Source organism: Zophobas morio, unplaced genomic scaffold, assembly GCF_036711695.1.
Source record: "Zophobas morio isolate AGI-343-1 ecotype UQ-CSIRO unplaced genomic scaffold, CSIRO_AGI_Zmor_V1 ptg000021l, whole genome shotgun sequence".
Taxonomy (NCBI): Eukaryota; Metazoa; Arthropoda; class Insecta; order Coleoptera; family Tenebrionidae; genus Zophobas; species Zophobas morio.
In genome coordinates this window covers 11,288,899-11,301,284 of record NW_026972126.1, presented here as the reverse complement: position 1 = coordinate 11,301,284, position 12,386 = coordinate 11,288,899, and the positions used below count along the sequence as shown (strand labels likewise).

The window sequence follows — 12,386 nt, the reverse complement described above, 5'->3', positions numbered from 1 at the left end:
AATCTTTGGTACGAATCTATACCTCCTTTCATTATTTCGCTAGGTGAATGTGATTCAGAATCTGAATTTGAAAATGACGGTGATGAGACAGATTTTCATAGCGGAATAATGGAAATGGAGTGATTTGTAGCTTGTCGGGGGGTGATATTTTTACGCATCTTTCGTTCTAAATTTACCAAGGTAGTATGTGAAAAACTACCTGACGTACAACAAAATAAGTATAATTTTAGTTAGATCATCCACGTTGTTAGTTTGCACCAAATTTTAAGCATTTTCATTTTTTTTGTAACTCTTCATGGACCTGGAGAAGGCGTATAGTAACGTTCTTATTAATAAGCGTTTGGAAGTACTTAGTTAAAGCAAATAAAGAGCACTTACGTAAGTATTAATAATAGCTACATATATAGATAAATCACTCAATTTAAGACCGGAAAAATGTTTCAGAAGAGCTAAACTCATCAAAGCACTAGAGCAAGGTTGTTGTCTTTTACCAACTCTTTTAGTAATTTTAGAAAAGTGAAAAAAGAAGTTGGAAGATATGGAAATAGGCTGTTCACAAAGGTCGAAATTTCCATTTCTAAGAAGAGTGGGCGGGCAGAACGAACTGATGATTGAGAATTAAAGATGAGATGCTAAATGTGGCATGCGACAATAGTAGTATGTAGAACCCCCATTCATATAAAAACAATGTCTAAGTGAACTTTTAGTGTTTCTTCCTTACATATGAAATAAACAAAAATCCGAACAACTGTTTCACAAAGCGTAAAGTTTTGTACTTTCTAAGAAATGGATAGCGTTAACTTGGTCATTGCTACTGAAAACTGAAAGTATCGGCAACAATGTTTATATTTCTGGCATATTTTTTAACCTTTAATTTAATAGAACATAACCTAACGAAAAAAGTTCAGGGAATTTTTATTCTTCTACAGCAAAAGGAATTTTTTTTCTGCAGAAAATTTAGAAAAATATTTAATCTGAATTTGAATGAGGATCTCTGATTATGTAAAATGACAAAATAAATGCAGATTTCAAAGAAAACCAGACTTTGAGTAAAATTTACTTTTCCTAAAAGTTGCCTAAAACAAGTGGGTATTTTACCATTTTTCAAACCTAAATTCCTCGTTTTCATCGCCTATTTTAATGACTATTATTTTGGCTTATTTTAGCCTAAAGTCTACTTTGTACTTATTAGGTATCACTCGTAAATCGGCATTGTGATTGCTTGGAAAAATTTTGATTGACATATCTATAGACTAGGAAGTTATAAATTAGAAAGATAAAGATCAAAAATGCTAAAAGCTTGATGCTTTCTCATTAAAAAAAAAATTAAAACCATAGATAAGTTCTACGTAGTGCTTCAGGGATTATTGCAAAGTCACAAAAGACCAATTTACCAGCATCGAAAACATGTATATAAAAACCTTTGTCTAAAATCAGTTAAGAATCACTTCCAAGGATTAAGTTTATTTGTCTCATTTCTAGTTATACCACGAAGTATTTGGCGCGTTTCGTTGTAATAAACAGACACACTTAAGTATCTACTTAACAAAATAAATACGTGTTTGTAAGTGACTGCAACGACACAATTCTAATTTCCAGATAAGATCCCATTAGCATGACGACACTTGCATACTGATATATTTTTCCATGACAAATCCTCAAAAACCGGAAATCAGTAAACATTTTAAAACGGGCACTCACCTGACAAATTGGAGGGCAGAATCACCGCCTTGCCCATCTCCCCCGCGTTGCTCACTGGTGGCAGCAGTACCGGCTTGTCTTCCTCCCTCTTCAGCGGCGGCGCCGGCTCCCGCTTGAAGGGCAACACGCGCGGCGCCGGCTCCGGCTGGTCGTTGCCGTTGTCCATCGGCACCGCTATCCTGTTGGCGGTCCGGTCGTCGCTGTACAGCAGGAAAGCTATCGTGAACCAGGCCGTCCCCACGATCACTATTAGTTTCAACAAGAACGAACGTTTCCTCCACAACACACCCATCTTCAGGGCCACTGCGAACGAGTTATTTTGTTTGGAGTCGAAGGGAGGTTATACACGCGCGCACGCACCCACTGTTCCACGTCTTTATCTTCTTATCTACACTTTCGGATTAACATTTTGTCAGAGAGATAACACTGGCTCTGTATGATAACGGGTTTTATCACAGTGCGGTGATGGGAGAATCAACATAATTCCCTTTTTCCTATTTGATTATGGATGAGGTTGAAGTTATGATATGTGAGACGGGCCGGATCCATCCCTGCAACAAGAACGAAATGTCAGAAGGTGACAGCTGTGTGTTGCTTGGAGACACTCGTTGGAAATTAGCGGATTATGGAAATGGGTGGACGGGGCGAGATTAAATCAGGGGCTCGAAAGTCGTGAGGTAAATATTGGCAACATGGGTGATACGTAGGGGTTGGTCACATTTGCGATGTGTACGAATCGGGATAAATGAAACAGATAGGTAATGCTGCAGTGTTATTGATTTCACTTAGTCATTTGTTTGAAAAAATATTGTACATATAAAAATATAGTGTGTCAGTACTGTCTGTAATAATAATACTAATAATTATAATGTAAAAAAATGGTCCAAGTTTATTTCGACAGGACTTCCCTCAGCCCAAGAAATCCTGCTTCCTTGAAAAATTATGAAATTTGATTTTGTAATTTTTGTTTCTAGATAATCTCTATAAAGCAAAAATCAGTGGCGTAAATAACACTCCCGCAACTTTTTTAACTTGAATTTTTAAGTTCTTTATTTCGTGATTTTTTTTGTTTCTTTAGTTTATTAGATTTGCAATTTTTCGTTTGGTTTTTTAATTCTTTTATTTTGTTCAATTGTTCGATTTTTCGGTGTTCCGATTTTTAATTTTTTGTTTTCCAATTTTTCATTTTTAATTTTACGACATGCAACCTTTCGGGTTTTCATTTTAAAATTTTTGGGTTTTTCCATTTTCCAACTTTTGGATGTTTCAGTTTTTAGATTTTGCAAATTTTAGATTTACAATTTAATGAAATGATTTTAGAATTTTTAGTTTTTCAATTTTTCAAGTCCTCAAATTTTATTTTTATTTACAATTTTTCGTTTCGGTTTTTTTAATGTAAAATTTTTCAATTTTTTGATTTTTCAATTATTCGGTTTGAATTTATCGGTTGTCAATTTTTCAATTTTTCGTTTCTTCAATTTCCGATTTTTAATTTTTCAATTTCTCCATACTTAATTATTCAATTTTTTGGTAATTTAATGTTCCAATTTTACAGTTTTTGGATTGTCCAATTTTTCGATTTGATTAATTTTTCTTCTTTCCAGTTTTTCGAGTGAGTAATTAATTTTTTTTATTATTAAATTTCTCGATTTCTAGTTTTTCAATGTTTCAATTTTTCGATTTACCAATTACTCTTCGATTTGCAATTTTTCGATTTACCAAGTTTTCGATTTTGCAATTTTTAATTTTTTCAATTTCTTGAGTCTTTTAATTTTTGTCCGCTCTGTAAGTTTTTCGATTTTTAATTTGTCAATTTTTCATGTCTTCAGATTTTTGATTCGCAATTTTTCGTTTCGGTTTTTAATTTTATTTATTTTGTCAATGTTTTTTTTTTTAATTTTACGACATGCTATTTATCGAGATTTCATTTTAAAAGTCTTCGGTTTTTCCATTTCCCAACTTTTCAATGTTTCAATTTTTAGATATTGTAAATTTTGGATTTGAAGTTTAATGAGTTTTGAATTTTTAATTTTTCAATTTTCCGGTTTTTCAATGTTCTAATTCAATAATTTTTCTTTTTACAATGTCAAATTTTCCAATTTTTGGATTTTTCAATTATTCGGTTTTAAATTTTTCGCTTCTTCAATTTTTGATTTGAAATTTTTCCAGTTTTCATTTAAAATATGTAGTGACTAATTTTTAAAACATTTCACTTTTTCAAACTTACGACCTTAAAACTAATTCATTTACGCGATTTTTCAATTTTCCGGTTTTTAATTTTTCAATTTCTCGACATCTAACTATTTTGGTATTTTAATACTCTACTTTAAAATTTTTACGATTCTATCATCTTCTGATTTTGCAGTTTTTTGGTTTTTCAATTTTTCGATCTGATTCGTTGTTTCTTTTTTCCAGTTTTTCGAGTCATTAACTTTTTTTACAATGATGAAGTCTCTATTTTTAGTGTTTTTTTGTTTCAATTTTTCGTTTCTTTATTCTTTGATTTGAAATTCGATTTTGACGTTTTCCGATTTGCAATTTTTCGCTTGGTTTTGTAGTTCCTTTATTTTTTTCAATTCCGTTGGTTTTTCAATTTGTTTTTCCGTTTTTAAAGTCTTTCGAGTTCTAATTTTTCAATTTTTCGTTTCTTCAATTTTCGATTTGCAATTTTTCGTTTCGGTGTTTTTTTTACTTTAGTTTTTCCATTTTTAAATTTTTCAGTTATTGGATTTTTCAAGTTTAGGATGTTTTAATTTTTTGTTATTTCAGTTTCTTGATGTTCCAATTTTTCGTTTCTTTAGATTTTACACTTTTTCGATTTTGCCATTTTTCATTTTTTCAGTTTTATGATTTTCCACTTTTTTTTTACTTTTTTGTTGGTCGATTTTTACTTTTTCAATTTTCCATGTCTTCAAATTTTCGATTTCTGTTTGGTGTTTCAATATTCTTATTTTAAAATTTTTCTTTATTCTATTGGATTTACAGTTTTTGGGTTTTATAATTTTTCGATTATTAAGTTTCTCGATTTTTGGTTTTCCAATATTTCAATTGTCCGTTCTTTACATTTTCAACTTTTTCGATTTTGCAATTCTTCGTTTTTTTAGTTTTTTTGATTTCAGTTTTTCCGATTTTTTCTTGATCGATTTTTAATTTCTCAATTTTTCGTGTCCTCAAATTTTCAATTGCAATTTTTCCTTTCGGTTTTTTGTTTTATTGATTTTTTCAATTTTTTTGAATGGGACATTTTTCAATTACTGGATTTTTCGATTATTCGATTTGCATTTTTTTGATATTTCAACTCAAGATTTTTTAACTTTTTGTTTTTTCAATTTTTGATTTGCAATTTTTGTAGTTATTATTTTAAATATGTAATAACTATCATTTTAAAAATTTTTCACTTTTTAAATTTTACGATTTTAGAATTTTTCTATTTTTCAAGTATTATTGTAAAACTTTTCATTTCTTCGATTTTTAATTTTTCGATCTTTAAATGTTACAGTTTTCGACTTCACAATTTTGACAGTTCTATAAATTTTTCTATTTTACAGTTTTTGGGTTTCCCAAATTTTCGACTCGATTCGTTTCTGCTCCTTTACAGTTTTTGAAGTCACTATTTTTTTTATCGATTTTTCAGTTTCTTGATTATTAATGTTTCAATGTTTTAATTTTACAATACTTATTATTATTCTACGATTTGCAATTTTTCTATTTTGCACTTTTAGTTTTTTGATTTTTAAATTTTTTCAGATTTTTTAGTTTTTCGATTTTCAACTTTTCGAGTAAAAAAATGGAAAAATTGTAAAATTGATAAATCAAAAATGAAAAAACGAAAAACTGAAAAATCAAAAGATTAAAAACTGAGAAAAAGTGTAAAATAGACTAAACGAAATATGTTTTGTAAAATCCAAATATTGAAAATTAAACAAATCGGAAAATCGAATAACTGAGAAATCCAAAATTTGCAAAACTCAAAAATTTAAAAACTGGAAAATAGAAAAGTGATAAGCTAAAGATTGAAAATTTGAAAATTTGAATAAACGAAGAATTGTGATATAAAATCTAAAAAATGAAATTAGAAAAATCGGAAAAATGATAATAAATATCAAGAAATTGAAAAATTAAGAAAACGAAAAATTGAACAATTTCGAAGTCGAGAAATTGAAAAATTGAAAAAACTAAAGTTGAAAAGTCGAAAAATTATGAAACCGAAACACCGAAGAAGGAAAAAACGAAATATTGTGATATCAAATAATAAAATCGAAAAAAGAGGAAACATGAAAAATTCGTTCATTAATTTTTGTATTAGAGCATCGAAAAACAACCAGAATACAGCCATAATGTTTTGCATATTTTTGTGAGGATTTATTCGGCAAAATGTTAAGATGACGTCATTAAGTTTTTGGAAGGGAATAAACGAATAAATTTTGATTAACGACTTATTATGATAGGCTAACCTTAAAACGTTGGCAAGATTTCAGAGTATACGGTTTTGCAGCTTCAAAGTCAAACTGCAATGTTGTTACATAATTTTGATTCTTTTTCCAAAAATCTGGATATCTAGGGTGAAAAATCAAGTGCAGGAATATCTTATTTTATAAATTTCAAACCGAATTTACTATAATAAATTTTGGAGATGACGTTATCCAAGTTTTACCATCAACATGATAGTCCTCATAGATTTGACATTTGACAACAATCAGTCCAGTAGTTTTGGAGATTACGTGTCTAATAAAACCACTTTTTCACACTCTTGAGCTCATGAAACGCTCAAGAACTAAAAATTGCCTAAAGTTGTTTGGGCAGAACTTCCCTCGAGCCTAAGTACATTGAAACAAATCTAGTTTTTCAATTATAAAATTTCATTCTAAACACGGCTTATTACGGCAGAAAAAAAAATCCATCGCATGCTCATTCCATTTATTGCTAGCACCTTGTAAATGTTGCAATGGTTGTGCAGAAACAGGTGTACAATTCCTCAAACCAGCAAGGAATTTCATGCATAACTCGCTTCGTTCCGCCGTATCTATTCAATAATAAAGTATAAAATTAATAAAAGAACGTTCATTATTTGCCACAAAGCGGAGGCGTATTGAACGAATTTCTTTCAAAAACCCGAAGTTATTACCGAAAAAGTTGCGCAATAATGCTTTATTAGACTTTTTTAAAAAATGACCAATTGTGAGGAATTTGTATCATTTAATACCCGGCCAGCCCGACGGGGTACAATTTGAATTTTAAATGCGCCCCTTACTTATGCAAATCTCCATAATTCCAGCTCGGTTTTCCGCACGAAAAAATAAAACCCGGAAGACCGAACCGAAAATTAAATTATAACAAAACAATCCGTCGAGATAACTAAAAACTCTCTCCAGACAACAAATTGATGATGATTAATAGCCCAAGGACGTGATTCCGGGCCTGGAGTTCGGACTTGACAAAGCGCCCTCCGGGGAGATAATGTACGGCCAAAAAAGGAAAAATCGCCGGACGTTATTCACTTGATTCGAAATCAAATTGTGCCTGCTTATGTATAACAAGTACAACAAGTCGGTGGCGTGTCGTTGAACGCATCCATCATCCGGCGGAGCTTCGGCCAGAGATGGCTTCAGAATTTTGTGTCCCAATTTGCGTCTTAAATAAGATTTGTTTAACTATAAGATAATTATTGACGATATTACTTGACTAAGGTGCCAATAGATGGCATGTATACCACGTTTTTATTTAAAAATTAATTATAAACGTTTCATTACGTAACATTGACTCGTTTGATTTAACAACATGATTGATCAAGTATTGAGGATGTTATTAACAGCTGCCTTGAACTAGTTATGTTCTTTTCCGCATGGAAAAATTAATCATTAAGCAGTACTACAAAAACTCAAAACTGAAGATTTTTTGTTTGTTCATTCTGTATACTTTCTCACATACATTCAACTTTCTCAAATTATACATTATTATTTCGCCAAAACACACTTCAATGCAGTCAGTTTCATTGAAGCAAACTACAATGTAACCGAAAAAATGAGGATTTGGAGTAGCCTATGATTTCATAAGAAACAACCTACAATTTGTAAACAGAACTGATACATTTTAAATCGATATTTTAGACCTTCTGCATCGTAGTTACGCCTGTCTGTCCAGTTATGTGGTTGACAACACAATAGAATAAACAACGAGCGAAAAATGTGATTAAAACTAAAAAATATGTAAGAATCTAAAATTGTAAAATGGTCTAAAATATTTACTTCCCTTGTCTCTAAAACACAATTAAGCAATTGCCTTAAATAGCTTCGGTGAATTTTATTTGTTTATGAAAAAGTTAAGTGGATTGTTAAACTATTTTTTTTTAATTAAAATTTTGTAATGATTTTTTGGATGAGATCATCGGATTGTTGTTGGGGATGACCAGACAATTACAGGATATTTCTAAAATACGTTTAAAATGTCACAACAATCAGTCCAGTAGTTTTGTACATTATCTGTGTAATAAAATCGCCCACAGTCGACATACAGACGACACATAGACGGAAACGGGAGATATACTTTTTTTTACTCTTTGCATTATGTATGAAACGTCGAGAAAACATGAAATTAGTCATTCGTCAAACGAACCCTACTACAATACTTCCCTAATTTTAACTCTGCAAGTAAAAATAAGAAGTATAAATACATTTTTGAGATACTATTATGGACTGTTTGGAAGGAATGAATATAAAAATTTTAGTAAATGTTTTGTTTACGAAAAATAAATAATAAAGTTGCAACAGACATTAATCACAGAAATGTGGAACTCACATTTTCCGATTCAATGAGATGTGACACGATAAAATAAAGAACGTAGAATTATATATATGATTTTACCGAGGGAACAATAAAAAACACGATCAAAGACAGCTATGGATTTTTGAAAGTTTGTCGCTGATCGTTGCATTTTTAACTCAAAGTTTCAAATTGACGGTAATCTGACAAGACAAAAATTTAATTAAAGATAAATCATCAAAAATGCGTGGTTGTCTTTGATCATGTTTTTTATTGCTCTCTCGGTATTAGATCTACAGTTACTCGAATGCTAAAAAAAGTTCGATAAACCAAGATATAATACCGAAACATTGACGATTTTTGTGCGATGACGTCATAAACCTTCAAGATGGATACATTTGTAATACACAATGGAAATTACCAATCGAATAAACTGAATACTTTGAACTAAAAACACTAAAAATTTAAATCAAAAACTTCGTCAGTCTCTTGGCGTTAATTAAATACTTTTGTCTATAATAACTTTTTATTGTTGTTTAAGATATTAGTTTGATCATACAGGGTGTTTACTAACCAGGCAGCAAAAATCACTGAGTTATTCCATGGGTTATTTAAAAAAAATGTCCTTGAGCGATTTTCGGAACAAATGCTTGTTTCGAAGATATGGGGCGATAAAAGTAAAGTAAAACTAATAAAAAAAAATCTAATAAATCGAAGAAGTCGGATAATTGAGGGATGTAATGCAACAATCCTTACATTTTTTAAAAAGTTCGATTGCCAATGAAAATATTTTTAATATAATTTATTTTTTTTTAACGCCCTGTATCTTTCAAACAAAGCGTCTTTCCGAAAATCAACCAGAACAAAAAATCATTAAATAGTCAAAGGAATAATCCTCTTGAATTTTTGTGACATGTGTGACATGTTTAGTCAACACCCTGTAATAAAATTTCTAGAAACAATACGGATTATTCATATATTAGGAACAAAGCTTTTAAATGTATGTTCCTGGAATAGCGAAAGCCTACTGAAAATTATTTTAATTTGGCAAAATCACTCTTATTTTAGCAGGCACTAGCCCTGTCCACTCACCCTCTTTTCTTAGAAGGTTTGTCATTTGCCAAAATCGGTCTTATTTTAGTAGGTACTAGCTCCACCCACCAGCTCTCTATTTTCATAACGGATATATCATTTGTCAAAATCTATTTTATTTTAGCAGGTACTAAGCCCGCCCACCCGCCCTCTATTTTCTTAGAGGGACCTCATTAGCCAAAATCAGTCTTATCTTAGCAGCTATTAGCCCTCTAAGAAAATAAAAGGCGGGTGGGTGAGGCTAATACATGCCAAAATAAGACCGATTTTTGATTTCTCTGGGCAACTGAAAAAAACTTTCGATGTTTATTCTTCTAAATTTTCGATTTTTGATTTTTTGTTACCGGGTTTTTGGAACTTTAAAAAATTGTCTAAAATTTTCAATGTTTGGATTTTTCGGTTTTTCAAAATTTCGGTTCGAATTAATTTGTTCTTTGAGTTAAAAAATCGAAAAATGACAAATCGTGAAAAAGAAAAATTGTAACTTGAGAACTTGAAAAATTAAGAATCAAAAAATTCCAAAATTGTCAATCAAATTATCAAATGCAATATTCAAAAGTTGAAAAATCTAAAAACTAAAAAAATGAAAACTGGTATTTCGAAGCCGATTTTTTTTCAATTTTCGATATTTCAGTTTTTGATTTTTCGATTCTACAGTTGTACAATTTTCCAATTTCTCACTTATCCGATTTTTCAATTTGTCATTTTTTTATTTTTAGCAAGTACTGCCCCACCCACGCAGCCTTTATTTTCTTAAAAGAATAAATCATCTGCCAAAATCAGTCTTATCTTGGCAAGTACTAGCCCCCCCGCCCACCTTTTATTTTCTTAGAATAGTGGGTCATCTGCCAAAATCAGTCTTATCTTGACAAGTAGGTACAAGCTCCGCCCACCCACCCACCCTTATCTTCTTGAGTATCTGTCATTTGCAAAAATCAATCTCATACTTGCCAAGATAAGATTGATTTTGACAAATGGCATACCTTCGAAGAAAATAAAGGGTGGGTGGGCGGGGCCAATACATGCCAAGATAAGACTGATTTTGCCAAATGATATACGTTCTGCACTTCATTTTCTTATCTTAGTAAGTACCAACCCCGTCCACTCGCTCTTTATTTTCTTAGAGAGTAGGTCTTTGTCAATGTCAGTCTTATCTTAGCAGGTACTAGACCCGCCCACCCACCCTTTTTTTTCTTAAGAGGATATGCCATTTGCGAAAATCAGTTTTATCCTAGCAGGTACTAACACCGCCCAGCCACCCTCTAATTTCGTAGAGGGATCTCATTTGATAAAATCAGTCTTTCTTAATAAGTACTAGCCCCGCCCACCCACCCTCTCTTTTTAGAGAATATGTCATTGGCGAAAATCAGTTTTATCTAATGGTCCTCACCAACAATACGAGGATATTTAGTATACAATTTGGTATACTAAATTTTATTTAAATTTCAAAAAACAACATATTTTCATACTCGTGTTTCATGAATCCGCCGTCATTTGTTGCCACAGACATCCCGATTTTTTATTTTGATTTCATATTAGCAGTGTACAAACGCCGTAATTTATAAGCGCCGCACGTCATTTTTTACACCTTTGAACGCATGACCGCCATACTTTATAAACGACGAAGGTCGTACTTCATGACCTCTAGAGTACGAAACGACAGATCACTAGTTTCCGTCCGTCTGTGTCAATCTTTACTAGACAGATAATCTCCGAACCTACTGGACCGATTGTCATAAAATTTTGTATTTGTGTTAGGAATTTAGTGTAAAACGCTAACCAAAATTTGTTTAGTCATCCCCACTAACAGTGATGACGTCATCTCCAAAATTTCCAACAGCGAATGTGATTTAAATTGAATACAGTAACATAGCCCTGCACTTATGGTTTATGAATCCGTTTTGACTTTTACCCTAGACATTTAAATTTTTGGAAAAAAAAATCAAAATTGTATAACAACCTTGTTCAATTTAACTTTGAAACTGCAAAACCGAATGTTCTGAAATCTGGCATAAGCATGGTAAATCGTTAATCAAAATTTCTCCGAAGAAATCTCACCCAAATTTTCAAAATATGCAAAATTCACTCCATACTTGTGGTTTATCAGTGAATTAGAATGTTTTAGGGTTACTTATACAGAGTGATTCAAAATTTACTTTATTGAACAAAACAAGAACTCTCCACTCCATTTTGTCGAATATTTGAGTGTACTGTTATTACTGTCATCACAAAATTTTTTTTTTGGAAAAATTCACTTGAAATAAAATTCGCAAAATTATATAATTTTTCAAAAAAGCGTGTCGTTACTAAAACGTTGATGACGTCATCCTAAAATTTTTTTCGGGAAAACTTACTTGGAAAGACCCCCTTTTACGTCCACAGGGAGGAATTAGTGTGGTGTTCTTCTCAAAGTATTTCCACTCTAGTTATTATGAAGACAAATACGAAAATAATGTTCGTCAGATTGGTACAAGAAATGTAATTAATCCTGTCATTAAAATTAATTGTCATGGATAAAACACTTCATTTGACTTTATTGTGGTGGTAATGAGTCGAGGTTTCCTAGAGGAACTGTATCCCTACGAGACTTCGGTTCCTTCCATACAGCGTGCGTTAAGATCTCTCTTTCTACTTCAAATCAAAGTTTGCTTAATTCCTTATTCACAACAGCAATAGGAAATGAAAAATCGGTTTTAGAAAATCTGTTATCATCGTCATTAAATGAAAGTTCTCGGAGGAAGTGTACCCCTGTAACATTTCTACATTTCTTGGAGGAATTGAAGCCCTTTGAGATTCTTGTTGGGTGTAGTATAGACTAATTATTTTTTGGCTAT

The 12,386-nt window shown here is 31.4% G+C and overlaps 1 protein-coding gene across 4 annotated transcripts in view; it reads right to left on the bottom strand.

Moving 5' to 3' along the window:
• The window catches only part of LOC135133290 (putative polypeptide N-acetylgalactosaminyltransferase 9), a 220,373-nt gene that overhangs the window by 168,814 nt on the left and 39,173 nt on the right, over positions 1-12,386 (bottom strand). For 3 of the 4 annotated variants that reach the window (XM_064061646.1, XM_064061642.1, XM_064061643.1), the window contains exon 2: positions 1,702-2,252. In XM_064061646.1, coding sequence (XP_063917716.1) covers positions 1,702-1,993 — 292 coding nt within the window. In that variant the 5' untranslated portion in view covers positions 1,994-2,252. Of the gene's footprint in view, positions 1-1,701; positions 2,270-12,386 lie in introns of those variants that run through there. The other variant, XM_064061645.1, reaches the window with a different exon arrangement.